Source organism: Meleagris gallopavo, chromosome 3 (assembly GCF_000146605.3).
Source record: "Meleagris gallopavo isolate NT-WF06-2002-E0010 breed Aviagen turkey brand Nicholas breeding stock chromosome 3, Turkey_5.1, whole genome shotgun sequence".
Lineage (NCBI taxonomy): Eukaryota > Metazoa > Chordata > Aves > Galliformes > Phasianidae > Meleagris > Meleagris gallopavo.
Window position 1 is genome coordinate 764,096 of NC_015013.2, and position 26,412 is coordinate 790,507.

At 40.3% G+C, this 26,412-nt stretch overlaps 1 protein-coding gene across 7 annotated transcripts in view; it reads right to left on the minus strand.

Moving 5' to 3' along the window:
- RAMP3 (receptor activity modifying protein 3) overlaps positions 1-22,591 on the minus strand; it is a 39,045-nt gene extending 16,454 nt beyond the window's left edge. The window contains exons 1-4 of one of the 7 annotated variants that reach the window (XM_010708228.3): positions 21,720-22,047; positions 6,089-6,295; positions 5,516-5,545; positions 3,154-3,286 (exon numbers count right to left, since the gene is read on the minus strand). In XM_010708228.3, the coding sequence (XP_010706530.1) occupies positions 3,154-3,286; positions 5,516-5,534 (152 nt within the window). In that variant the 5' untranslated portion in view covers positions 5,535-5,545; positions 6,089-6,295; positions 21,720-22,047. Of the gene's footprint in view, positions 1-3,153; positions 3,287-5,515; positions 5,546-6,088; positions 6,296-21,719 lie in introns of those variants that run through there. The other 6 variants (XR_002112855.2, XM_003204674.4, XM_019613662.2 and 3 more) reach the window with 6 other exon arrangements.
- Positions 22,592-26,412: the final 3,821 nt, after the last annotated feature.

Below are 26,412 nucleotides of genomic sequence, written 5' to 3' on the forward strand. Positions count from 1 at the left end.
AAAAAAAAGAAAAAGAAAATAAATCTCAAGTGTTTGTTAAATGAAATTGGGAATATTCTTAAGAGACCAATAGCATTTTTGTGTCCTAAGGAAGCTCATCTTTCAGAGTAAACTCAGGACACAGATTTCAGATTCAAATACAATTTTTTTGGCAATGCTTCTGTACTAGGCTTGCAATCACCTATAGAGTCTTGTCTCCTTCAATCCATCTCTGACCACTGGTCATCTCTCCATGTACTGGAAAAACTGAACATGGTTCTTGACAGACAAAAAGCAGGTTTTGTACATCAAAACACATCTTGCTCATGGGTAGAAGGGTTTTTCTGTATTTTCAAAACATGTCAGACTTCTTACAAAGTCTTTCTCACAAGCTTGTTTGTCCTAAGATTATACAAAGTACTGCTGAGATGGGTGTAATTGGTACTGTTTTCTACTCTCAAGTGCTATTGGGTGTTTTCTTTTTTTCCTGTTTGTCTGTTTGTTTGATTGTTTTTTATTTTTATCCCCGCAATGCAGAAGGAAGTTTTGCTTTTAGAAAAACATGCCATGCTGCCAGTTTTAAGTTAGCAGAATGATGCATGGTTGCAGCTCAGAAGACAGAAACCTGTATGAGCAGCAGCATTTTACAGTTTGCCAGGGGCCCTGACTTGAGTCATCTTCTTCACATCTAGATAAGCATGGCCATTAAGTGTTTACTAGTAAAGTAATGTGAGAATGGTCATTGTTAAGCCATGGTAATGTGCTGCTAAACTTTGGTCTAATTAAATGTTGTGTTCCTTAGGAGTTCTTCCTCTAGCCAAAACACTAAACAGACTGAAAAATCCAATTCAAAAGCAGGAAAAACAACCTAGTATCTAAGCCACAGACCTAGAACAGAATTTCTCATTGCTAACAAAATAATCAACTCCAGAAACAAATAAAGGAGATGGTAATCTAATGGGAATGCAAATAAAAAAGCCTTCATGGAAAATGGCCTATGTCAGGCATGTCCAATCCACAGCCCACAGGCCACAAGCACTCCAGCATGACTTGCAATGTGGCCCACCTCCTTCCCTGGATTTAAAGGTGGCAGTTCTTCCCCATGGAGCAGCCCAGGGCACAAATCCATCTCTCAGCAACAGCCAGATCACTGGTGCATTATTAACACTGTGTCAACAGAAATCCGAGCACGAGGGCAGTACTGTGCAGCGCTGACTCAATTGGTAGCAAATAATCATATACGTTTTGATATATTAGCTAAAGGCAAGGCACTGAACAGTGAAGAATATGCAGCCATGATTTCCGATTTCATAGAAGAATTTGAAAATAGAATCATAGAATTCTTTGAGTTAGAAGGGACTTTCAACAGTCTATCTGGTCCAACTTCCCTGCAAAGAACAGGGACATCCACTGCCAGTTGGCCCATAACGTCATGGGCATATATTGGTGGTATGGCAGTGGAGGTTGAACCTTCCCACCAATATTCCATTATATTTTGTTGCCATGTAACAGATGGAAGCAGAAGGGCAGTCTGACAAAATGGCATCTGACATGGAAGTGCATATGAAGCAAAGATGTGTCACTGAATTCCTGCATGCAGAAAAAATTGAACCCAGCAACATTCTTTGACTCTTGCTGAATGTTTTTGTAGACCAAACAGTAGATGTTAGCAGTGTGAGGCAGTGAGTGGTATGTTTCAACAGTGGTTATAGCAAACTGAAAGACAAGCCGCTTTCTGGATGGCCATGCACAGCTGTCACAACACAAAATGAAGTGTCTCTATCAGGTTGTCCACGTGAATTGGCTGATTACGACCAGGGGAACTGCATACAGATCTCAGTATTGGCTTCAGTGAGTTATAAACAATGGTGACAATGTTGGAATATCACAAAGTTTGTGCCAGGTGGGTTCCACAACATAATTTACAGGAGTCAAAAATCAGGCAACTAATTACAGTAACTTCTTGTCTAAGTACTGCTTTCCGACAAGGGTAAACAGAAATGCCAGAGAAATGCTCGTCAATTAACTATGCTTAGTCCTTTTTTTTAAAGTATCATTATATGATAAAGTTCTGTCGCTGAACTAAAATCCTAAATACAGAACCAACAGATACTAATAACTCATATCTTCTCATGCCATCAGTAGTTTACCACATAACTAATACTACATGTAGCTTAAAGCAAGAAAATCCATTTTTTTTTCCATCTGCTGAGTTAATCTTATTATTACTTATTATTACTATGTTATATATATTATTTACAGATTATAATATAAAAGAATTGTCTGGGGTAAAAGCAATACCAGTGTTGATTAGCTCTCTGGTTAGTATTCATTAATGTGCTCTATTATAGACATTTACAAAATTGCTTGGTCTGTGTACACATGACCATATTGAGGAGACTTAAGAGCTACAGTTTCGCACTTTGCAACTTCAAAACAAACACAGAAAGATTTCAATTTATCTGGAACACAAATGTTTTATATTCATTAGGGACAATAGTAAATCCTGCCTTCCATATGGTGAAAAAGACATCCAGCACTAAACAAAAGCGTTGTGAAATGGGGGAAAAAAAAGTGTTAGTGGAATTATTCTTTCATGAAGTACTATCATGAATTTTCACTGCTGCCATAATTGAATGATAATACAAAGGCAGGTGAAAGGCTAGAGCAAAATCTGATTTCAAGATATTTTAAGTAAAATAAATAAGAGCTTTTAAGTAAAATAAATAAGAGCTTTTTCCTCAAGATTGCCAAAATGTCACCATATCACAGACCCATAGAGATTGGAAAGGACCTTTGGAGATCATCCAGTCCTACCCCCCTGCTAAAGAATTTTTCTGGAGTAAGTTACACAGGAAAGTGTCCAGGTGGGTTTTGGGTATCTCTGGAGAGAGAGACTCTACAAACTCTCTGAGCAGTTTGTTTTAGCATTCTGTCACGCTCAAAGTAAATAAGTATTTCCTCGTGATCATAAGGAAATTTCTATGTTCCTATGTTAGCAAACCTAGCCAGTGATATTTGAGACATAAAATAGAGATGTCCAACCTATTCTGTTCTAAAGAACACGCACATTTTTAGTCGGTGTTTTCAAGATATTTGAGGTTGTCAGGTTTTTTTTTTAAGAACAAACACAATTTTACAGTGACAGGTATCAAAACCAAAAGTAACACTTACATGATAAATTCGGTCAGGTTGCACCATTTTTTGGAGTCCACTTTCTTCATCATCCCTTCAAAGAACTTTCCACAGACAGGCAACTTTTCTAACATGAGAGATTCATTGCAGAGATTAATCTGTTGATGCACACCTAGGTAAAATCAAGTATTGAAATAGAAGAACCATGAATGCATGATTTGCAAACTCCTCTCGCTTGACAATTAATGTTGCAGGCGTAACATTCAAATTTCTAAACAATTTTAGATAAAATATGCATTTATATAAATTTATATAAAATGTCACTCAGTACATGACTATCTAACATGTTATCCATTAGATGTAATACAGAGAAATCTGCCTAGATACTTTTGAAATCTTAACTTCTCCTTTTACTAACTTACTACAGCCCATCTGCACTTATAATTTAAAGCCAACTGGAGTTTGTTCATAGTGTAGAAAGCACTTCCTAAGCTTATACAGACGTGTCCCACTGAGCTAGAAACATTTGCAAGAAGCATTTGATTAGCTCTGATTGGAATCTCATAGTTGCTAAGATTTTTCCTTAGTATAGCCATCAAATGAAATACAAGGGCTACGCTGAAAGTTTCCTGTTTTATCTGCTGGCCTATACCATCAGAGGCAGATATTGGTGTTACAGCAGCAGAGGTTGAACCTTCTCGCCAATATTCCATTACATTTTGTTGCCACATAACAGACAGAAGCAGAGCAGCAGTCTGACAAGTTGGTGTCTGAAGCAAAGGCGTGGAATTGAATTTCTCCACGCAGAAGAAATTACACCCACTGACATTCTTTGACACTTGCTGAACATTTCCGCTGACCAAACAGTGAACATCAGCACAGTGAGGTGGTGAGTGGTACGCTTCCACAGTGATGACAGCACAATGAAAGATAAGCCACTACAAGCCAGAGTCAAAACAGCTATACATGGAATGACAACGTGAACTCCCCATCGAATAAAAAGTTCAAGACACAGATCCCAGCTGGTAAAATGATGTGTGCTGTCATGTGGTATAGGAAAGGGATAATCTTTCTGCATATCCTGGAACTCGGACAAACCAGGTCAGCTCTGACTGCTGCATCACAGTGCTGACTAAGCTAGAGATTTGCAGTACCAGAGTCAGGCCAGTGAAGAAGACAACCTTTCTCGTGCAATACATTAACATCTGGTGCCATCCCAGCTTGAAGACTGTAGAACACATTGTCAGTCTTGGCTGGTTTGTCCTACCACACTCTGTATATTCTGGATTTGTCACCTCCTACTTCCATCTGTTCGGACCAATGACTTCAGCTAGGGATGTCACTGACTCACTAATGCCATATGTCAAGTGAGAGACAACTATCACATCTATTGGAAGCATGAAAACATGCTTTCAAACAGCAGCAGGCCCATAACTGTATAGTTTATGCTACATTTAACCCCCTATGATCTCATACTGGCCACAGACTTCTCCATGTATACAAATAATTGAGACCAACCGAATAAAACCCTTACATCTGACCATGCCTTCATTATACTCATAGGCAGTGCTCTTATGGGTGACACTAAACCCTTGCCAAGGTCAGGGGAAAAAATGAAAATAAATCAGAACTAGAATTAATCACCATTGACAAAAATGGTGAAAATTATTAAATAAGGGCACTGTAATTCTGACCGCTGAAACTTAGCATGATACTATGAATCCTTCTATTTAAACATTCCCACAAATTCATACAGTAGCTGCAGAAGTTATAAGTTATACTTTCCAAAACTAGATGTGTAGGTGAATATTAAAGCTGGGTAGAATCCAAAACCAGATGTATAAGTTGTAGATCTGTCAATTTAAATTTCACACTGACGTTTAGATAAAAATTAGGCAAATTGGACTTCTCAGACAGGGTAATCCAAACTGCCAACTATCACTTGGTTTATAATCCAACAGAATACGAGTTTCTTCTCCGTTACATAGTTTGCACCGAAAATTTGTTCCAACTGTTTCCCAGTGAGGTGTTTAAAATGGATTTTCTGTGGCCTTGGCATATTTGGTTGTTTCTGTTTAGAACTTCAGTATTTAACAGTGTTGTAAAAGAAACTCCGATAGAGACATCTGATAGAAACTACTGCGTCATCGTGTTACTATCTAAATCTAAATTAAAGGAGTTCAAAATTATGACAGTTCTACAATTTTACCATTCCTATTGCAATTGACATTTACAAAATGCTAAAACAATCTATGTTCATACAGTGGAAAAAATCAATTGTTAAAAAGAAAATGCAGGAAAGGTGGATAGTTTTGAAATGAGATAGACTGAAAGTGCTTCTCAAATGGCTGGCATTAACAAAACAGAGATTTGTAAGTCTGGATTTAGAAGTAAAGCTCACCTGCTAATCCAAGCATCATTAGACCGTTAACTAGTGGGACGAAAAAAGAGAAAGATGAGTTAGATATCTTCATTCTATCATATAAGAGATTTAATGCAGATACAAGCAGACTTAAACCTAATTTTTGACTCAACAGAGTATTCAAAATGTTCATCTGAACACAAGTTTCAGATTTATTAAAGAATACAGCTGAAAGGAAAACATTGGAAAGGAAAATCTGGTGTATATTATGTTTTAAATTGTTTTTATTTTTAAATGGGTGAGCCATACAGATTTACCACAGGTCTGCCTATACTACTCCTTTAAGCTGGAAACTACAGGAAAGAGTGAGGGTAGCAATTTTTTTTTCCTTTAGCTTCTTTAAAGTGGATGTGAAAGTGCTGACATGAAAGAACTGGAGAAGTTAACACATCCATTTGAAATGTAGGTCAACTGCACATTCTAAAGTGTAAAACAAACAAACAAAAAAATCCCTTTGCTAGTAAAATTAAGCAAGCACAGAATCATAAATAATGAGTTTTCTATTCATTTGGAAATGCAATCCTATGTTTCAGTTTCCACTGTTTGCCATACATTTTTAAAAACACAAGTTGAAAATCCATAGTTGTCTTATACAGATGAGCATCCAAATAGAAATATGCCCACAGGAGGGGTCTTCTAATCAGCAATTTGCAGTACAACCAGGTGGATGGAATAAACAGGAACCCAGTGTATTAGTACAACTCCAGTCACATTTTGGATTTTGCTAAGAGGGATGTGGCATTGATTATTTTTGCTCTCCTGAAAAAAAAAAGAAAAAAAGAAAAAAAAAGTTAGGCAAATCTTTATGGTGCTAACTTTGCATCAGAAATGAAATGAGTAAATTCACAGAGATGGTTCTCACACCCTCACTGTTGGCCCACCTCCTGCTCCACACCATTTACAAGGCTTTTCCCCACTGAGTGGCACCAGCCTAGATTTGGGCGCATATCAATGACTCAGTAACAACCAAACATCAGGGTGCTACTGGCACTGCCTTGGGCTGAAACCAGGACGTGGGGAGAGTGCAGTGCAGTGTTAAGTTATGGCAAATAATTTTATGCATTTTCTTACACTGACTAAACACAGACCAGTGAACAAAGAAAAATATGCAGCCTTGCGTATTTTGATACGGGAATCTGAGAATAGCTTTCAAGACTGATGAAAAAATCTTGGCTTTTTGTGTATTTGCAACTTCATTTCAGTTAGTATGAATACATTTTCTGCAAATTCTGAAATGAAATATATAGACTTACAATTAGATATTCAACTGAAAAATTTGATCTCTTTACCAGATTTTCATAAGACCTATCCTACTAAAGAACCACATCCCTTAATTCACAATCACATCTTATTCGTGTCATCACTTTAGGCAGTACCTACATTTATGAACAAATGTTTTCAGAGGTGAAGTACAGGAAGAGGAAAATTTTATCAAAATTCTCTGAGGAGCACCTTGAGAACTCACTCAAAATTACATCCACTTCCATTGAACCAGACATTGACATGTTAGGTTGACAAAAACAAGATCAAATAGCTCACTAGTTTCATGTCTTCCTTACTCTCTTTTTATGTTTTAATAAAAAAAAAAAGTAAGTTTTTTTGCTTATCAACGTTAACTATATTATATACAAGGGCTGCTCTGAAAGTGATGCTTCCCACTGTAATATGTTGTCCCACTAAGTCAAAGGCAGATGTTAGTGGCATGAAAGTAGAGACTGACTATTTTCACCAATATTCTGTTAGTGACAGATAGTAACAGAGAGACAGTCTGACAAAATGCAGTCCGACATGGAAGTGCATATGAAGCAATGATGTGTAACCAAGTTACTCCATGCAGAAAAAATGTGACCACTGACATTTGTTGACACTTGCTGAACATTTCTGGAGACCAAACGGTGGATGTAAGCACAGTGAGTCAGTGGGTGATGTGTTTCGGCAGTAGCGAGAGCAGGTCACCTCCACTAGTGCAGATTTTTATGAGTGAGGCATGCAAGCTCCTGTTCACTGCTGCAAAAATGCATAGATAATAGTGGTGTCAACTGTGTTGACAAGTATCTGACAATGTGCTCTACCAGATAGGGTAATTGTGTTCTTTGTAGCTTTTGTCATTTCCGTGGAAGTAAAAGGAGGCGCTAATTTTGGCGTGACCTACCTATTTTAAATGTGGCCCAAGACAATTCTTCTTCACCCAGTGCAGACCAGAGAAGCCAAAAGGCTGGACATCCATGTTCTAAGGAATATATTTATCTTCTAGACAAGGAATAACATTTATGCTAGTTACTAATGAACCAGTACATGCCGAAACGGGAGAGTGGGAATCAAAGCACTAGAAATCTTTTTTGCATCCAAACACACAGAACAGAAATATCATTATAAACTCTGATGACTAAAGCCCCTTTTTCCCAAAGCTATAAATTTTTGTACTAGTAAATATACTTGAGTCCCTGGACAGGTTTTTCTTTAATCTGTCCTTGAAAATGTACTTTTATCAACTGCAGAAAAGTGAAGATCAAACTAAAAATGCTCACTTTATAAGGAAGACAAATTCTCCTGTTTTGAGGAAACAACCCAGAAGCACAGACATAACTAGTCCCCTTGAAGACTACAGAATGTACCTACAATCTTTCCTCTATCATTTCCTATCACTGGTATCTAAATCCTCCATAGTTACTGCTGCAGTGAGCCTCAAAAGATCATGGTGCAAATTAAAGCCATCATCTCTCATCCTGCCACTAGTTTCCTCATCTGGGAAAACAGGCCATCCCCACGCATCACTACAACCTCCCTGCAGGTAGTTATAGACAGCAATGAGGTCTCCCCTCAGCCTCCTATTCTCCAGATTAAACAATCCCAATTCCCTCAGTTGCTTCTCATAAGACCTGTGCTCCAGACAATCTTAGTTTCAACTGGGACAGAATTGTTTTCTTCAGAATGTCTGATATGCTGCTATGTTTTGGTTCGAGGAGAAAACAATGTTGATAACACACTGATGTTGCCTTAGTTGTCTCCTAAGCAGTATTGTATAAAGCCAAGGCCACTCACAGTAAAGGGCCCAAGGAGCTGAGAGGGAACAAGATTAGGACAGCTTACTTAAACTGAACAAAGGGCTGTTCCATATCATATGGCATCATGCAGAAGGAGTTTTGAAGCGAGTGAGAGTTCACCTTGCTCTCTTCTGCTCTAGAGGCATAGGCTGGGAGGTAAGGAGCAATTGCTTGTACATTACTTGTTACATACATTTGTATATACGTATATATATATATATATATAGTAAACTATTTTCCTTTTCTCTATCTTAGTAAATGTTTTTATCTCAACCTACAAGTTCCATTTTTCTTTTTTCTTTTTTTTTTTTCTCTGTTAAATTATTATTTTCTCTCCCATCCCACTGGGAATGGGGAGTGAGAAAATGACCGCATGGAGCTGAGCCATCTGCCAGATTAAAACACAACAATCAATTTGGCACTCAGTCTGGGACTTGTCAGACTCTACACTTGCTTTTGTTAAACCTCATCCAGTTTCTTACTGCCCAGCTCTCCAGCCTGTCCAGGTCTCGCTGAATGGCAGCACAGCCTTCAGGCGTGTCAGCCAATCCTCCCAACCTCGTATCATCAGCAAACTTGCTGAGGGTGGCCACTATCCCCTCATCAAGGTCATTGATGAAGATGTTGAACAAGACCGGACCCCTGGGGGACACCACTGGTTACAGGTCTCCAGCCAGACTGCACCACCAACGATGACCCTCTGCGCTCTGCCAGTCAGCCAGTTCTCAACCCACCTCACTGTCCACTCATCCATCCCACACTTCCTCAGCTTTGTTATAAGGATGTCGTGGGAGACAGTACCAAATGTCTTGCTGAAATCAAGGTAGACTGCATCCACTGCTCTCCCCCCATCCACCCAGCATGTGACAACATTGTAGACGGCTACCAGGTTGGTCAAGCATGACCTCCTCCTGGTGAACCCATGCTGACTACTCCTGATAAACTCTTTTTCTTCCAGTTGTCTGGAGATGGCATCCAGCACAAGCTGTTCCATCACCTTTCCAGGGACAGAGGTGAGGCTGACCACCCTGTAATCACCTGGATTCTTCTTTTTGCCCTTTTTGAAGACCAGAGTTACACTGGTTATCCTCCAGTCTTCAGGCACCTCCCCCATTCTCCAAGCCCTCTCAAAGATGACAGAGAGCGGTTCAACAATCACCTCTGCCAGCTCCCTCAGCACTCGTGGATGCATCTCATTGGGTCCCATGGATTTATGAACATTGGTGTTGCCTAGGTGCTCTCAGACCACCTCTTCCCTGACTAAAGGGAAGTCTTCCATTCCCCAGGCCCTCTCACTAACCTCCAGGGTCTGGGATTCCTGAGGGAGAGCTTTTGCACTGAAGAATGATGACAAAGCTGAGCAATCCTGAAACTTGATGGGAAAGCCTAAGATGATCCATCACTTGAGCCCTCCTGGCACTGTCTGGCTGACAGGGAATCAGTTCACATCCAGGATAACCTCAGACCCATTTGATATTTCTCTCATCCCTCACCCCACCACAACTTTTTGCTATGTCGAGTCTGCCCATACAAAGCACTGCAAGCAAACCTGCTCACTTGTTTTTCTACCACCATCAAAAACTGGTCCAGCTGCATGCTCTCTACCTGCTATGCAATGAAATGTTAGCATATACTCATGGGGTAAATGCACCATATCTTCTCAGGCAGCCTACCCTCAAAGAGAAAGCTAACATCAATACCTGTATTGTTTCAAGTCTAGAAACTGTTGTAAATTGCAAAAAATAAAAATAACACTCTTGATACAGAAAGTGAAGTCTCACCTGCCAATTTTTAAATAATACTCACTACAGTACATATGGCTCAAAAGATCACCTTTTGCTCTCAGTTACTAACTGTCCCTTTGACACTTCTGTTTATAAGAAGAGTAGAACAAGGGAATAGATGGATAGTGGGACATAACCATATAGTGTGAAAGCAGCAGAGGAAATGAAGTTCATAGGGCCAAGTAACGACAAGAATCTAACACAGAAAGGATGCTAGAAACAGAATCTCGCGATAAATATAGTACTTGAAGAAAGCACACTAAACTTGCATTAAAAATTGCCCCAAAAGGAATCATGCCTGTGTCACACAGGAGCAAGGTAAACAATGGGATGGATTTATATATTGGTGCATCAGTAAAGTATAGTACCAGCCTGGCTCTCCGCAACTCCTGTTGAATAGCAGTAATATACTAAAAAGCAGTCTGGGTTTGGAAAGGAGCATTGGTCTACCCAGGAGATGTGAGCGTACAATGTGGCACTTGTAAAATGATTTTTCCTGGGCAGGGATTTTCTCACTGCTGACAGCAGGTGGGAGATCTCGTGTAGGAAAAATAGTTCTTGTTAGTGGTCATATATTTGTTGTTGTTGCTAGTTTTGTTAATCAAGACTAACAGTTCATAGCTTCCATTAAAGGAATGTAGGCAGAATAAGTATAGGTAACTGATACATCTGATTTTGGCAAGAGTATAGCCTGGAAATTTATCATGGTTTCTTTATGACCAAGAGATTATCTAAAGACAAAGCCTAACACAGAAGTCATCTTTGCATTGTTTCTTGTTCTGATGCTGAAACCTTTTTAATATCTCACATTTATTTTCTTGTGTCAACTATGTGGAAGATGTATTAGTCAAGGAAAGGTAATATTTAAAAGTACAGCACTGAACTGGGTATCATCACAGTGGGAAATATAATGTTACTGCTTTCGAATTGGTAAGATAATTCCAGACAATTAAAAATTTGGACATTAAAGTCTTCACTCTTCACAGTAAGAAAAGCATGAAAGGAAGCAATTTAAGCTTTTTTATTCCATCAGTGCAAATCAACGGGAAGCATTAGTGAGGGCATCAACTGTTCAGACTCACGTTGATGAAGAGTTCTCCAGTGAGTACAAAGAAATATGCCAATTATTGTGAATTCATACTTCAATAGTGACTTTTTTGGTGCAAAAATACAAGTAATTTTCTTTTATGTATTCCTTTATAAAGTGCTTAAAGCATTGGTGCCAGCATAATACTTGACACTGCCTGAACAGCCTCTGTATGCTTCCAGAATTACTGGATGGGTTTTGTTCCACTTTGCTTGAAACCAGTATGCTTTATTTAAAGAAGTATCTAATCAACAAGTTGTATTTAAATACATTTAAATTAAGCATACCAGTTCAACAACAGACTTAGGAGGGTAACTACTTAGCAATCAAATATTTAGACCTATATTACATAGAACTCATGTGGCTCAATCTGAAATATCAAATAATACTTTCTTCAACTCTCTTCTGTTCTACTATGTTTTTGTTGAAGCACACCATAACTGAAATATAAAATAGTATTTTTACAACCACCGATTTTCAGAGAGTGGATGAAATAAATATTCCAGAAGCAGAACCATTTGCTTGAAGTAAACTCTTCATGCTATTTTAGAAAGTGTGTTATAGATGAATACGCTCCTTAATGAAAATCCCAACTCAAGATCTTTCCATAGCAGAAAACTGAAAAAGAATAATTAACTCATGGTACTAGAAACTGTTTAGAGATTACACTCAATGAAATATAGGGGGCAGAACCTAATTTCAGGTGGCTTCTGAAAGAGAACTGAATTCCAGAGAACAGTGCTCCTCAGGAAGTGTTGTAGCCTATAGCCAGGCAGAAATGTAAGAACAGCTTCCCAAACAAATCCAAAATGTCACTGGTTGAAATTATTTCTGCCCTGTTCCCAGGGAATTAAGGAAGGGATGTTATTTAGGATGTATCTACAGGTCTTGCAAAGTTGTGCTCATTTTCATCTAAAATTCCACCCTAAGACCTTGTCTTTGAGATCTCAGGATACAGTAGGAGTCACACAGATTTGTAATCTCTACACCAACCAGATCATAGCTCTTAATCATTAATGACTGCAGATAAATGTGCTGCTAGCAAGAGGACATGAAAAGCTTATTTTTTTCTTTCTCCTAAACATCTGCTCTACTTCAGGTTCATTGTAGCCTTGCGAAGTACTGCTACTGCAGTCTTCATTTCACATCAACTTTGGAAATAATGATGCAGCTAGAAAGAAATTTGTCCAAAGCCACTAATGGAAATCAACATCACAGGGAGTACAGTAGTCCTGTACAAGGACTTCTGACAGACACCTTCTCTCTTTCCTCAAATTAAGTTGCCAGAAAAAAAATGCATTACATGACAACCTCTCTCTGCCTAAAACATAGATGTGAAATGTGTCTCCTAATTGCAGAAGAGACATCAATAAATGATGCTACACAGTTCAAATCTATTCACCCAAAAGTGCCTTATGGCTTGCAATTGCAGTGGAGAGATTTTCCCAGTCTACTTGAGAGCAGTGTTATCTACCAAATGCGGTGTTCATACCCAGGACCTGTCTGGCACTCTAGCATCTGCTTACCTGGAAGCATTTATATGATGTAATGGGTGCTTATTATTGTAACTCAGCCACCAGGCATCAGTTGAAGAGGCAGGAAAAGACAAAAGAAAACGTGACGGGGCATAAGGACTCCTTGTAATAAGGAAACATAAGGTCAGCACAATACCGACTTTATGCCTATCCACCTGTGAATGACCATTCCTTCAAGGCAAATAACACCTCTGATCAACTCCTGAAGAGTAGCCTGAGTTTAAGTGATGTTTTATTTCCCTTCAAATAACCGTGAGAAAGGGAAATGACCCATGAAAGTTTCACAGTCAAGGGTCACACAGCACACTCCCTCTTGAGGAAGTCTTTAAAACCATGGAACACTTGAAGACATCCCTTCCCAGTATATCCACCTTTTTTTGATGCTCCATGTAGCACTCCCCTTCTAATGTTACTTACCATATTGCATCATTTTATCAACGCAATTTCAATTGAGTTATTTTTTTTCAGTCATCTCCACGCCTGTCATGAAAGAGTAATTTGGATTGACTATTCAAGCATGAGGTTGCTTTTCTTAAGTAGCCAAAGTTGTCTGTGAGTGCTCCAGAGTTATTAGAATCCTAGAATCATAGAATATCTTGAGTTGGAAAGGACCCACAGGGATCATTGATTCCAGCTCCTCCACACAGGACCACCCAAAATTCAAATGTCTGAGAGCACTGTCCAAAAGCTGCTTGAACTCCAGCAGCTTGGTGCTGTGACTGTCCTGTTCCAATATCTGACAACCCTCCTGGCTACCACCCTCCTAATACCCAAACTGACCCTCCCCTGACTCAGCTCATGCATGCCCTAGGGTGCTATCCCTAGAAACAACAAAATGGAAAGTAAACACTGCATGGAAAAATGCTACAGTGTATCCCCTGGATCCCTTGAAGCAAAAGAATGGTGAGGGAGGGTCAACAAAACTGACCCCAAGCAGCAGGCTCCTGAGAAGGCTGTCAGATCCATACATTTTTTGAGCTCTGTGATGACTGATCCATCATCAGAGTTTCCTACTGCACAGCATTCCTATTGTTACACTATCCAAACCTTCTTCATGTGTTTTTGGTTGTTGTTTTTTTTTTTTTTTTCCCCTCAAACTCACACACTGTAAATACTATAAAATTCTTCAGTAATTTAAGGATAAAATAAAAGCTCTTCTTGGGAGGCCGCACAAAAAAAAAAATGTGTCTTGCTATTCAAAAAAAGCATCAGAGATTGTGTGACTGCCTTCTCAGTTTAGACTTCAGTTTCATAATTTGGACTTTATAAGTGACACTGGAGCTAACTTCTTAGTTTTGCATAAAACAAGACTCCCTGCATTGCTGTAGAAGCCTCTCTACAACTCTCCATGCACTGGGGAGTAAGTGAAGTACTTTAATTCTCCCTCACTTAGAGAAAAGAGTGCTTCATACACGTCCAGTCACTTTGCTTCATATTCAGACCTTTTTCAACAAAAAAAAAAAAAAAGATTATCCTGAACAATCTTTGTTATTCCTTGTTATTCCCTATTGTTTAGCACAAACACCATCAGTGAAGCTGCAAAACTGCTTGTCTAAATCTGTCTGCTTTCAGCTCTTCTCAGGCTGAAATTTTCCATAGCTTCTGTATCATTTGGGGGTGAACCATCGTTTGTTTTGCTTTTTCCCCCAAGTCTGAGGAAAATTCTCCTCAAGATTTTTGGGGCATGTAAGAGAGCAGCAGAAAAGGTAGTAGGAAAGAAACAGTTTCAATAATTTCTGCACCGAGCCATTAACTTCTACTCAAATGACAGTATATTATTTACAAATATTTCCAGCATAGATTTCAAGGTCGCAACTGGTAAAGAATCTCCAACTTCCTACAAAAGGTGATATTTTTTTAAACTGTTTCTGCCAAAAAAATATTTCAGTAGGAAGGTATTTTGTAATTCATTACATGACAAATTATGAAGTAGCTGGAAGAAAAAGAAAAAACAAAATGTGTCTAAGCATACAATGCTGAAATCTTCAGCAGATTACTGTACCAAAAATATACAGTCTTCCTGGCCTGTACTGTTCTGACAGAAAAGGAAGAAAAAAGGTAGAGCTGGAACCTATTTTAAGTAAAACTCACTGAATAATCCCAGACTCAAAACATAACATCAACGCGTACAGATATTTTTCCCATTATTAAAAATATAATTTATTTCAGGAGAGCATTAGTATTTCTTTCCAAAATCTTAAAATATGAAGAAAACACAAACATTCATTTTGTGAGCTTCATTTTTTTTTAACTTTTGTTCACATTGCTCTGACTTCCTTGGTATTTCTGGCTTATGAGAGAGCTAGCTAGAAAGAAACTGGGCCCACAGTTACTCCAGCAATACCAGCTCTACAGTGCATTACTAAGTATTTTATTGCATAACGCTTCCCACACCAAACATGTTCCTGGAAATACATTCAGCAGCAACATTAACCTAATCACAAAGGCTGTCTTGCCTGAATGCAAATCCAGCCAAGGTCTACTGATTAAAAACAAGAAAGGAGATTTCAGTGACTTCTTAAATACGATGCAGTAAGTGCTAAGTTTGAGCTACTTTGTGGTAAGAACTTAGCTTATTAAAAAAAAACTAGATATTGATGTGTTTTTACAAAAATGAAACAGGAATATAGGAGATTTCATACATGCTGCATTAAAATCAATGACTCCGTGGAAATACCAGTTTTGAGTGCCCCAGAACTGAAAGCAATTCAGAAGTCTTTTTTCATATTTCACTTGAAGATGTAAACTCAGTGATGTGCGTCATAAACACGGATGACACAGTGCTAAGCAATTAAATAAACCTCTGAATATTAAATTGGACAAGTTATGCTCTCGATATGTGGTTCTCCATTGGAATAGCTCACAAACCCACAAGATCTAAAAGGTCTGTTCAACGTCTGCAGCGACTCCCAAAAGCAAACATAAAGAAGAAATTTGTACCACAGCCCTGTGCGGCTGCCAGGTGGAAAAGCCCATATGCCAATGCTGAGATACTCTCCAAAAAAAAGATCCCTCTCACTTCTAAACTGTAGAGTGCCTGACAGCTGAGCATTTTCAATTGTCTGTGAGCACCCACATGGCCTTCGTGAGCATCCACGCCTATGAGGACATCTTCACACAGGTTTTATAATATTCTTCAGTGCATTAAGTGGCAGAAACAGGGAGAGAATAAAACAGAGGACTGTGAATCAAATCCAACAGTTTCTAAGCCTCTTCAGTCTCGCTATTCTCCGAGCTAAAGTCTTGGAAGAAACCTGGATTTTATGCCCTGTTGGTGAGGATTGAATGACTTCACAAAGTTATTTTTGTCATAGTATCTCCCTACCTGTTCACAACAACTGATGGCTGTGAACTCTTTTTTTTTTTTTAAATGAGGCAGGAGGGCAGCATGTCCTGTTGCATCTAGAAATCTGAATTTTTGAGATACTGAAATGCAAGAGTATTTTAAACATTGATGCTAAAGACTATAATCCCTCTGCACACCAAAGGAAATTGATCACTTAAAACCTCTGGAAACGCAACTTTAGCCAGTGTGAATTACAGTATTTCCTCTCACAGTGCCTGAAGAATTTTTTCCCCAAATCATGCTCTCCAAAATAAAGGCAAATTAGTTGCATTTATTAGATTGTGAAAGAAACAAAACAGATGCTTTATTGTAGGGTGTGGTGCTTCTGCAGAGTCTTTTGCTGACTCAGCTTAATCTTGCTAGATGCAAACAAGATGTGCCTTTGTCAGTTCAGCACTGTGTTACAGCCACGGCAGAGGCAGAGCCCACCACATTATCATCTGCAGATGATAATGCTCCCACTTGGAGCATAGGTTGAACCGAGCAGAATCTTTTCTGCAAAAGGCCATGAACCTGGCTATCTGTTTCACACAACGAAATTCCCTGTTCCAGGGCTAAATACAGGCCTGTAGCTCCTATGCAGACAGACTTCTTGCTCAAGCCAGTACAGCAGTTCATGTCAAGATGCTCTAATGATGAAGTCAGAGATCCTCTCTAACTTTCAGGTCATTTTTAACAGCACTATCCCACTGTCTTTTAAACTCCTTAGAGAGAATCAAAACTGTTTCCTCTCTTTGGTGTGGTTCCAGGGAAGCCTAAATATGAACAGAGATCAAGCCTGAACATTCCTAGAAATGAAAGTTTAATACTATTCTGCTTTCTGCTCCTTTCTTTCCTCATACCCACACATCTTCCTCCCAAATGACCCAAAAGTTCTTCAAGCAGCTTTTCACGTTGTTCTACGTATACAGTCATGGTAGAAAACTTTCTTTTTTCTGTCAGGCCTGTCTTGAGATAATATGGAAAGTGTAAGCGTCTAGGAAGGGACTCTTATTTTAAGGGAAAAAGCACAGGACGTTTTCACAAAGCATAAAATAGTGCACGTCTATTCTGAAATAAGTGGTTCATGATACAACTTTTGTTAAAATAAAAAGGTGTGAATTAAAATAGGCTTTGTCACAAATTCTTAACGAGGCTTAAAAAGTTTGCTTTCTTCCCATTCTCTCTCTCTCAAGTTCAACAGCAAGGCACAGATGGTAGTAAATATTTTATAAAGAATCTCCTCACTGCATTTTCTTCTTGAAGTAGGAAAAGCTGGGATTTGATTCATTTGCCTCTAACCTAATCCACAAATAATCTCTGCTACCAGTAGAGAGGTAGGAGAAACAGAAAAAAGCTTAAGCTATACAAAAAAACAGCAGGCACTGCTGCAAAGGTTAAATAAAAAAAACTCCCGAGGCAAAACCTCCCACCGTTCCTCTTGATACAATTCAGTCTTGCTTGAGAGCCTTTGTTAGAAATCTCACTGCTTGTGAATGTGCATACCTACAGCACTAGCTGGCTTCCTCAGTAAAGATTTCTAATTTACATCCACAGGCTCCCATATTTTGCCTTGCAGATATGGCTAAACCAAACCCAAAAGCTAGGACCTCAGACCTCAGGGATATTGAGAAAACTAGCTACTGTTCAGCTAGTGGAATCTTACTAATTCAAGAGGAAGAGTTCTCTGCCCAAATAGCTTTCAGGATTGGATCTCACTTACATTGGCATAAATCAGGTGCAAAAGCCCATCTCCCTTTCCACCTTCAGTCTGGAATGACCTTCAAGCCCAGATGATGTCATCCCTGCCAGCTTCTGGACCAAGACAAGCTGGGAATGGCATTTGATGCTCTGTGCTACCACCTGTAGCCACTTCAGATTAACTGAACCCCAACAGTAAAATACTGCTGGTCATCTTGTCCTCTGCACATAGCATGAACCTCGGTGAGAAGAAACACCTTCCTCCAAAAAAGGAATCAGGAGATAGAGAAAGGGCAAAGGAGAGTGGGAAGCATGTTTGGATATTGCATCAAGTTGGAATACAGGTTGCATTTACACTTGATGCTTCAATTTCAGAACCTATGTTTACGAGGTCTGCTAATTATTTTCCCATTCATTTGGTGTTGAAAATCTTACGCTTAGAATTTGAAACATTCATTTTGGTAGAGAAACATCTTTGCTATCACTTTCCATTCTGCTTCAAAATCAGGTGTTCTGACTTGCAAAAGTTAGTTTGTTTTACTCACAGACCCACTGGATTTCTTAAATACAGCACTCCCACACCGTTTTTCTCTTTCTTCACTGTACTCTTTGCAGCTGCAGGACAGCATGATAGATTTATAAGGAAATCACACACAGACAAGATTATTTGGTTAATAATCTTGTTTCCTCTTTGTTGCTTTTTTTCCCCCCTCAGTTGAGTCCAAATTTCCTAGGAGATACAGATACTGTATTCAATGCTAGGGGAAGTCAGGACCTTACAGAATTCAGATTTCACTACACATTTTTTCATGATGTGACATGGTCTTTTGTAAGAACGGGAGCCTGGAGCCAGGCTTTGTTCCTAGTTTTCCAACTGACTGGTTTTTCACCTCCAGCCATAAAGTGAAGATTCTTCTGTGAAATGGAATTACAAAACATGAACAACTATACCCAATCTTTGAAGTCTTCAGAGCAACTATTCCATATGATAATATCACATAATCCCTCTCATATGGGCATTCATACACATACTGTCAAAGACTTCTCTAGAATCCAGATAAATATCCAGCCTTACTGAGAGTCATTCAACTCATATACAAGTAATGTCACTGAAGCACAGACATCTTGCAAAAAATGAAGGAGCAAAAGTTAGACAACAAGTACTTGTTTAAAAGCCTGATTAGTCTGTAAAATATCTTGGTCAAGCCCTTGCATGAGTTTCCATTCAGAGAAGTGGAATGAAAGAACCCAGTAGGGTGTTACAGTAAATGCATCATTACTTCTGAGTTGTTTAGATCCTACCCTGCAGCTAGTAGATAACTTCTAAGCATCTACACTTCATATAGGAACAGTATCAATTATGTGCCCATGCATCAGCTACCTCAGCTCACAGATTCCTTCATCCCAGCAGACATGAATATATATCACAGCAAATCCAACTTCTGTAATTTCTGGGCTTCTAGGAAACAAATGCTGCCTTTTTACCATCTTCGCAAAGAGGGACAATACAACAGATGGTCCTATGTAATGATAATATTTTAAAAGCCATAAACAGAAAGACAGGCAGAAAGCAGCGGTGTGAGTATGGAGAAGTGAGGTCCCAGTCTCTACCGAGACAAGCTTCTTACAGCATTCAGTCAGCGCTGACACCGAGGACTTTGTCCCACGCTGTAGGTTTCGGGGAGATCAACAGATTTCATGTGTCGAGCCTCCCCTCGTCAGCAGGGGTCGCTACCGCAATGGAGTCATCCGAGACTCAGAGGAATCGCACGCATTGATTTACTGAGAGCTTTCTTAACAACAACTAACACTCAGAGGGAAAAAAAAAAAAAAAAGGCTAATTCTCTAATGACAATTAATGAACATTATAGGTAAGAAAATATTAGGCAACAGCTACTACAAAAAGAATAAAAGAAGGTAAAGAGAAAAGATAGAAAACAGGGAAAGAGGCAGACAGACAGAGGTACAAAGTGCAAAGCAAAGAGGTTCGCCGCTCTTCAAACCAGCGATGCCTTGGTGTCAGATTCTGTGGTGGTTCGCTGGAGGTTGTGCTGTTCAGCTGATAAGTAGAATGACAGTACAAACTATTACTTGTAGTCCAAAAGTGGTCAAGTCTGCTCAAGAGAGCGACAGCTTCTGGCTTCAGGATCTCTGTAGGAAATCCTTTGCTCCTGTATCCTGTGCCTCACAAATTTCAATCAGGAGATAAGAGGAAGCAGGGAGAGGCCAGCTTGTATCGTCTTCAAAGAATGCAATGGTATCATCTCCTAGCCTGCTGGAATCCTTTGCTCCCAGGACAAGTCTTCAGCCAACAGACACTCCTGGGCCTCCACATTCAAAGGAAAACAATTCCAATTTTCAATTGGAAATACACACACAAGTAAAATTTCTCTGAAGTAATTGATAACATTGTTTTTTCCTACCTGTTAAGTTACTTTTTTTAATTCAAAAACCTCCATTTGATATCATAAAGTTTCCAGGGCTCCCAAATGGCTTTTCTACCAAGAAATTTGCGTGATTTAGTTTAATTTTTTATTATCCTTTCCAACTTATAGCAAAAGTAATATGTTGTATCCTTAAAACCATTTAGTTAGTGTTAGTGAGAAAGCAACTAGTACAGTCAAAAACAGTCTGGCACAATTGATTTACCTGTTCCTTCCTGGTGAAAAATAACTGCAACTTTCCAGAACCACAGCAACATTGTCCCTCATTACACACTCTCCAAAATCTTCAGTAAGTAATTTCACATTGCAAGAGTCACAGCAACATCAGGTCTTCCCACTCAGAAAAGTTACTCGTTAGTTCACTAAGCTCAAGGTGCACACGTTATCGTGTGCCAAGGCAAGTGTTAGGCTTTTATTATTATTATTGTTATTCCTTTACAGCTGGAAAACGAAAAATATCTGAGTGATCAAGGTAAAGCTTTAGCAGCACTCAAAACATGGAGAATCACAAATTCCATTTATTTGACATTCTTGAGACAGACAACGTTACTGAACACTGTCAGTGTAACTATCAAAATAGTTATTGGTATTTCCAGCGTTTACCAGCTTTGTATTTTGAAAAGAGTAAGAAGTTAGCAAACAAAGTTTATGAAGTACTCAGTGTAAATCTACGAGGCCGATTCTCTTTTCTCCTGTCCATGACACGTTAGCTGTATCTTGGGGGTTACTGTGGAGTGAAGTTCAGAACTGACATCTGCCACGAACTTCTGACCTGACCACAACACACTATGTTCTCTGAGTCCTAAGACAACCTCCCTGATAATGAATAAGTAAATAAATAAGCCACACAAGTATTTCTGGCAGTAGAGTCGATCTCACCTTAAGTGAAGGCTGTGAGTCTGAAGGATGTCTGCACTTTTACCACTACCCTTCTGCAACCCAGCCTCTCTAACGCGAAATAACCCTTCCTAACCCTACCTTTACTGAAATTTTTCCCCGCTCCTGCACTCGGAGCTGCTTCAGCGGCACCGGACCGAGGCTCCCAGCCGGAGCGGCAAACAGCGCTGCTCAGCTCAGTGCCGGGGGCAACGCACGCACCGTACTGCAGCGGGCGGCTCTCCTTGCGAGATGCTGCTCGAGGGCAGAAGCCGCGCCGCACCCGCAGCTCAGCCGCTCAGCCCCGCGTCCGGAAGGGCGGAAAGCCTCGGGACGACGAGCAGCTCCTCGCCACCACGCCTCTCCCCGGCCCGGCGTCCCGCTTACCCCACAGCAGCAGAACGGGAAGGTGCCGCCGGCAGCGGTCGGACGCCTCCATCCCGGAGCCCCACATGGGGGGGCCGGTCTGTAGCCGCGCAGTGCCACGGTCGTCTCACTCGCTCCCAGAGGGCAGGCTCCGCTTCTCGGCCCGGCGGGCGGTCCCGGGAGAACGCAGCGTCTCCGCCCTCGGGATGCTCCTGGGGCGGGGGCAAGGCAGGGCGGGCTGCGAGGACCTGCGCGGGGGATGCGGGTGAGCCAGGAGCGTGCGCGAGGGTGTGCGGTCGTTTGCGGCACTGCACAGCTCGGTGTGCAGGAGCGTGCCTGTGGCCGCGTGTGTGCGGGTGCACGTGCGTGCGCATCCGTGCATGTGCCCGGGTACATCCATATGCGCACATGCGTGCACCCACCTGCACCCACAGGAGTTGGAAGGGAGCTCCAGAGATCATCGAGTCCAACCCCCTGCCAAAGCAGGTTCCCGAATGGCTGAGTGCACACCCATACGCATGCTCCCATTTGTACATCCATGCATGCAGGTGCACAGCAGCGTGATCCACGCGTGCACCCATGCATGTGCATCAGCATGCATGCATATGTGCAACTATGCCTCCAGCCCTCCTCCCCCCCAACCCCCAAAAGCTACTGCAAGCAAGCAGCAGGATACCACACCCAACAAGCTGAACTAAAGGAGGGTTCCACTCTCTCACACCCACAGGAAAAGTGTGTGCCACCAGCATCCAAGGGGGGAGTATGGAACTCTCCACCTGCTCCAGGAGCTTAAGCAGCCTCTACCTCCTGCCTCTGCAACCCAGCAGTAGGTTGAAAGCATGAGGGGCTGGAGGGACACATGTGTTAGCTGCTGGAGTTGAACACGTGCAGAAAGCTAACTTAGTACGCAGAGTAGAGCAGCCACAAGCCCTACAAAAATGCTTGATTTATTTGTGTTTCATCTCTGCCTGGCCCTGTCCACAGGGAGAATGGCAAGGGCCTCATTTTTATAAATACTTAAAAGCTGTGAACTTGAGTTCTTTCTCTCTCTAAGATATAAGCATCAGCACAAAGAAAACAGCCGAGAAGCTGCTAAGGAAGCCTTTTCTAAGCTGAAAGTGTCAGTACTGCTCTAGAATAAAAAGCCACAATTCACCTCAGTGACTGTCTCTCAGTAAAACATTATATCAGTCATCACTGTTAAAGGTCAAGTGTACCATAAAACTAGATTGCAGAAATATTTTCATGCCATAAACAAGACTGTAGCTGCTTTTATTTTTCAGTTGTCTTGCTCCCATGGACTTCAAATGCCTAGAAAGGTGCTTTCAAACTCATTTGGATAGTGCGACCCTGGCACAGCAGAACTACGCCTAACACATGCATTCAACCACAAGCTACTCGGTACATCAAGAGCAACTCTCCAACAGATGCACTTATCTGGGCTGACAGAACTTGGGAAGCCACTGAGAAGGCTGTGAATCCCAAGTGCTGAAGTAGTTCTGCAGATGCGTGTCAGTTATAATGAATTTTTTCTATTATTTGTCTACATTTCCTCTCAGCTGAGAGGAAATCTTGTACAATACTGTAAGCCATAAATAACCCATTGCTGAGGAAGGTCATCATTCAGCACAGGGACCGCTGCTTCTGCTTTTCCAAGAGCATTTGCAAGCCACTTCTGCCAGAGGGATTACAGAACACAGCATAGTGACATGCAGGAAGCTCTGTATGCTGCATACTTAACACAGCATCCTTCCTATCAACGTCAGCTTGGTCTCCCTCACAAAAATCAGGCAATATCTAAAGTTACCATTAGTATTTTCAAGAATTTGAACTGATGTTCAGGAGTGCTGAAACACATGCTTAACATGCACACTAAGTGTATTTCACAACACACTGTGTACAATCAACATTTCTGTTACAAAGAACACAGATAATGCCAACAGCTTTCTCACCTGTATTATTACCCTCACCTGTTCCAGGTGAGGAAGTCACTGCTTTCAACTAGCAAGGTTCTGTGATTTACAATACTGTTTCATGCAAAGAGTACCAAGGTGCCGTTATTATCCTCAAGGTAGAAAAATACCTAAAACACATAGATAAATCAACTAATTTAGAGATAGTCACATTGCAGTAAACTACTGGCCAATGCACTAGGTGATATCTTCAACAACGTGAACAAAACTATCAAAGGGTCAGTAAGAGCAACTACTGGTGTTTTAAGGTTTTCATTAAGACTCTTTCCTCCAGCTGCAGTAGCACCAACATCACCTTTCCTTGTAGCCTGCAGTCATGGCCCAGATAGACTGCCTGCATGCTTGTGTAGAAAGCAGCCTCATTGGATATGGACTGGAAAGTTTTCTTCTCCTCTTCCTAATGCAAGATTTTTGCATTAAGATTTTAAGACCATATTTGAAAAGAATTGCTCATTCCTGTCAGGCCTGAAGGAGTAGCTTCACTTCATCTCTGTTTTTCAACTAAAGTAGGTCACCATGCTCTCTCATTCAGCACCCCAGAAACATACCTTCCTTATTCCAGCAATTAAGAAGTAGAGATAAAAGGCACCAGATAATTAAAATAATTCCTCCTTGTATTTTGCTTCCGTAATTCCATACCTATGTTTTCTTCTTTACCACCAGTGTAGGAAGTGTACAAAAACATTGACAGACATAGGAGAAGGAGGCTTCTTCACATGAAATGAACACCACGCTGCACAGAAAAACTAAACTGATTTTAGGTTAGTCACATTTGATGAGCTGAAAATCCTCATGTCTGTATGATCTGAACTGAAGGAGGGAAAACAGGCATTTTTTGATGTAAAGATTTACTTTTTTTTTTTAATATAAGGGCAGACATGAATTAGGAAAATGCATATTTTGCCAGCATTCTAAAACTTAACAGTTTTTAAGACGCATGTGAATGCATTCTGTGACCCGAGCAGGGCTCCTGTGTTCATAGTTAAAGCAATGAACCAGTCAGTACATATTCAATGGGCACTCAATTTCAGAGGTGCTGAGCTGTATTTAAGACCATTTTATTTCATATGCCCAGCTGCTACACGACAGCCTTCCCACTGGCACAAAACATGAACCAGGTCTGAAAAAACCAGAATTAATCTGTTATTTCTAAAATAATATCTAATCACATTATTCTTTTATTAAGTTTCTAGTACAATAAACCATCTTCATGCAAAAAGTTTTCAAGATAATTGGTTACTAGCATCATTAACACCAATGCCTACAACTAATAACACTAATATCATGATGGAGATGGGGGAAAAATCAAATGCTTCAGTTATTTGTTTCTCCCTGGAAATAGCTTTTACATGTTTTGTGAGATATTTACTGTGAAGGGAAGTGGCCTTCATTTCCCTGTCCTCTCACGCCCCCGGGTTTCTCAAGAGAGCTTTGGACAAGGCAGACACCTTAAAGGTGCTTTAGGTTAATACAACTACAGACAGTACCAGCTGGAGGTGACACAGGACTCCAGGTACAGTCTTTCCATGGAAGAGCAAGCGCTGGGCATACCAGGCTGTAACACAGACAGGCACTCTTTCCTTGCTCAGCCAACATCACCTTTACTGCTGCTGGAGGGCCAAAAACCCAAGCAAGAACTTCAATCAGCGTGCCTGCCCTTTCCATAGTCCACACCATGCCAAGGAGCTGCTGCACTGTCCCCAGCACAGTAAATAGGATAAACAACAGCTACAGTGGGCACAGATCACCAGCATGATATTCTCTCTTATCCCAACTAACGTGCCTGTTCTGTCAGCAGTATAAAAGGATTTCTTCAAGGAGACAGAGTCCGCAAGAACTGAGATGTGAAACTGATTTCCAGTCACACTTACCCTATCAAAAGGGCCATCGAGTCTGTTTTTAAGTTGCACATTGTGATCTTTCCTTCCTGTTGTGCACTACCATTCTTTGTTGTACATCAGGGAGGAGATTCAGCATAAGAGTCTTTGCAATTTGGCTCATGCACAGGAAAAAAGAAATAATGCCTTCATTTTTAATGTAAACATTAATAAATACACACAATGTTGTAGTCCATACAAACTAAAAGACCAAAAATAATCTATTGTTTTCAAAACACTCTGCTGTCAAGTATGCTCTAGATGCCCTGAATTTTTACTCAGAAATGCATTTATTTTTCTTCCGTACTGACAGAGCATCTTGGGAAATGCTAGTAAGGAACACATTGATTGCAGCTTGGAAAATAAAGAGAAAGGCATAAGAGAGATGGAAATCCCTTCACATTTCGATCTCCCCCCCCCCTTTTTTTTTAAAAAAAAAAACGTAAGATAATATTGTTTCTTTTTATACAAAAGAGATTACAAGATTCGGATTATCAATAATTTTCCAGTAATCTGAAGGAATATTTGAGATTCCTCTTGTAACACTCGAAATTCAGAGACTGGCGAAACAGCACGAGGTAAGAACATAACGCAATGGAAAGCAATAAAACTTCTTTCAGCTCAAGGAAGGGCCCTGAGTTCGATTCCACACTCTATCACTCTATCTATAGAGTCTATGGACTCTAATCACTGCAATTATAAACTGGACAGCATCTCCTTAACATGAAAACAGCCCAATTATCTTTCTCAGACAAATGAAAGACTGGTTTTAGGGCTGAGCAAGATAAGATCCTAGGGCACATCTTAGATGGAAGAGTTCCATAAGTGAGTACAGAAAAAATGCAGTACTATAAAAAGTGGAAA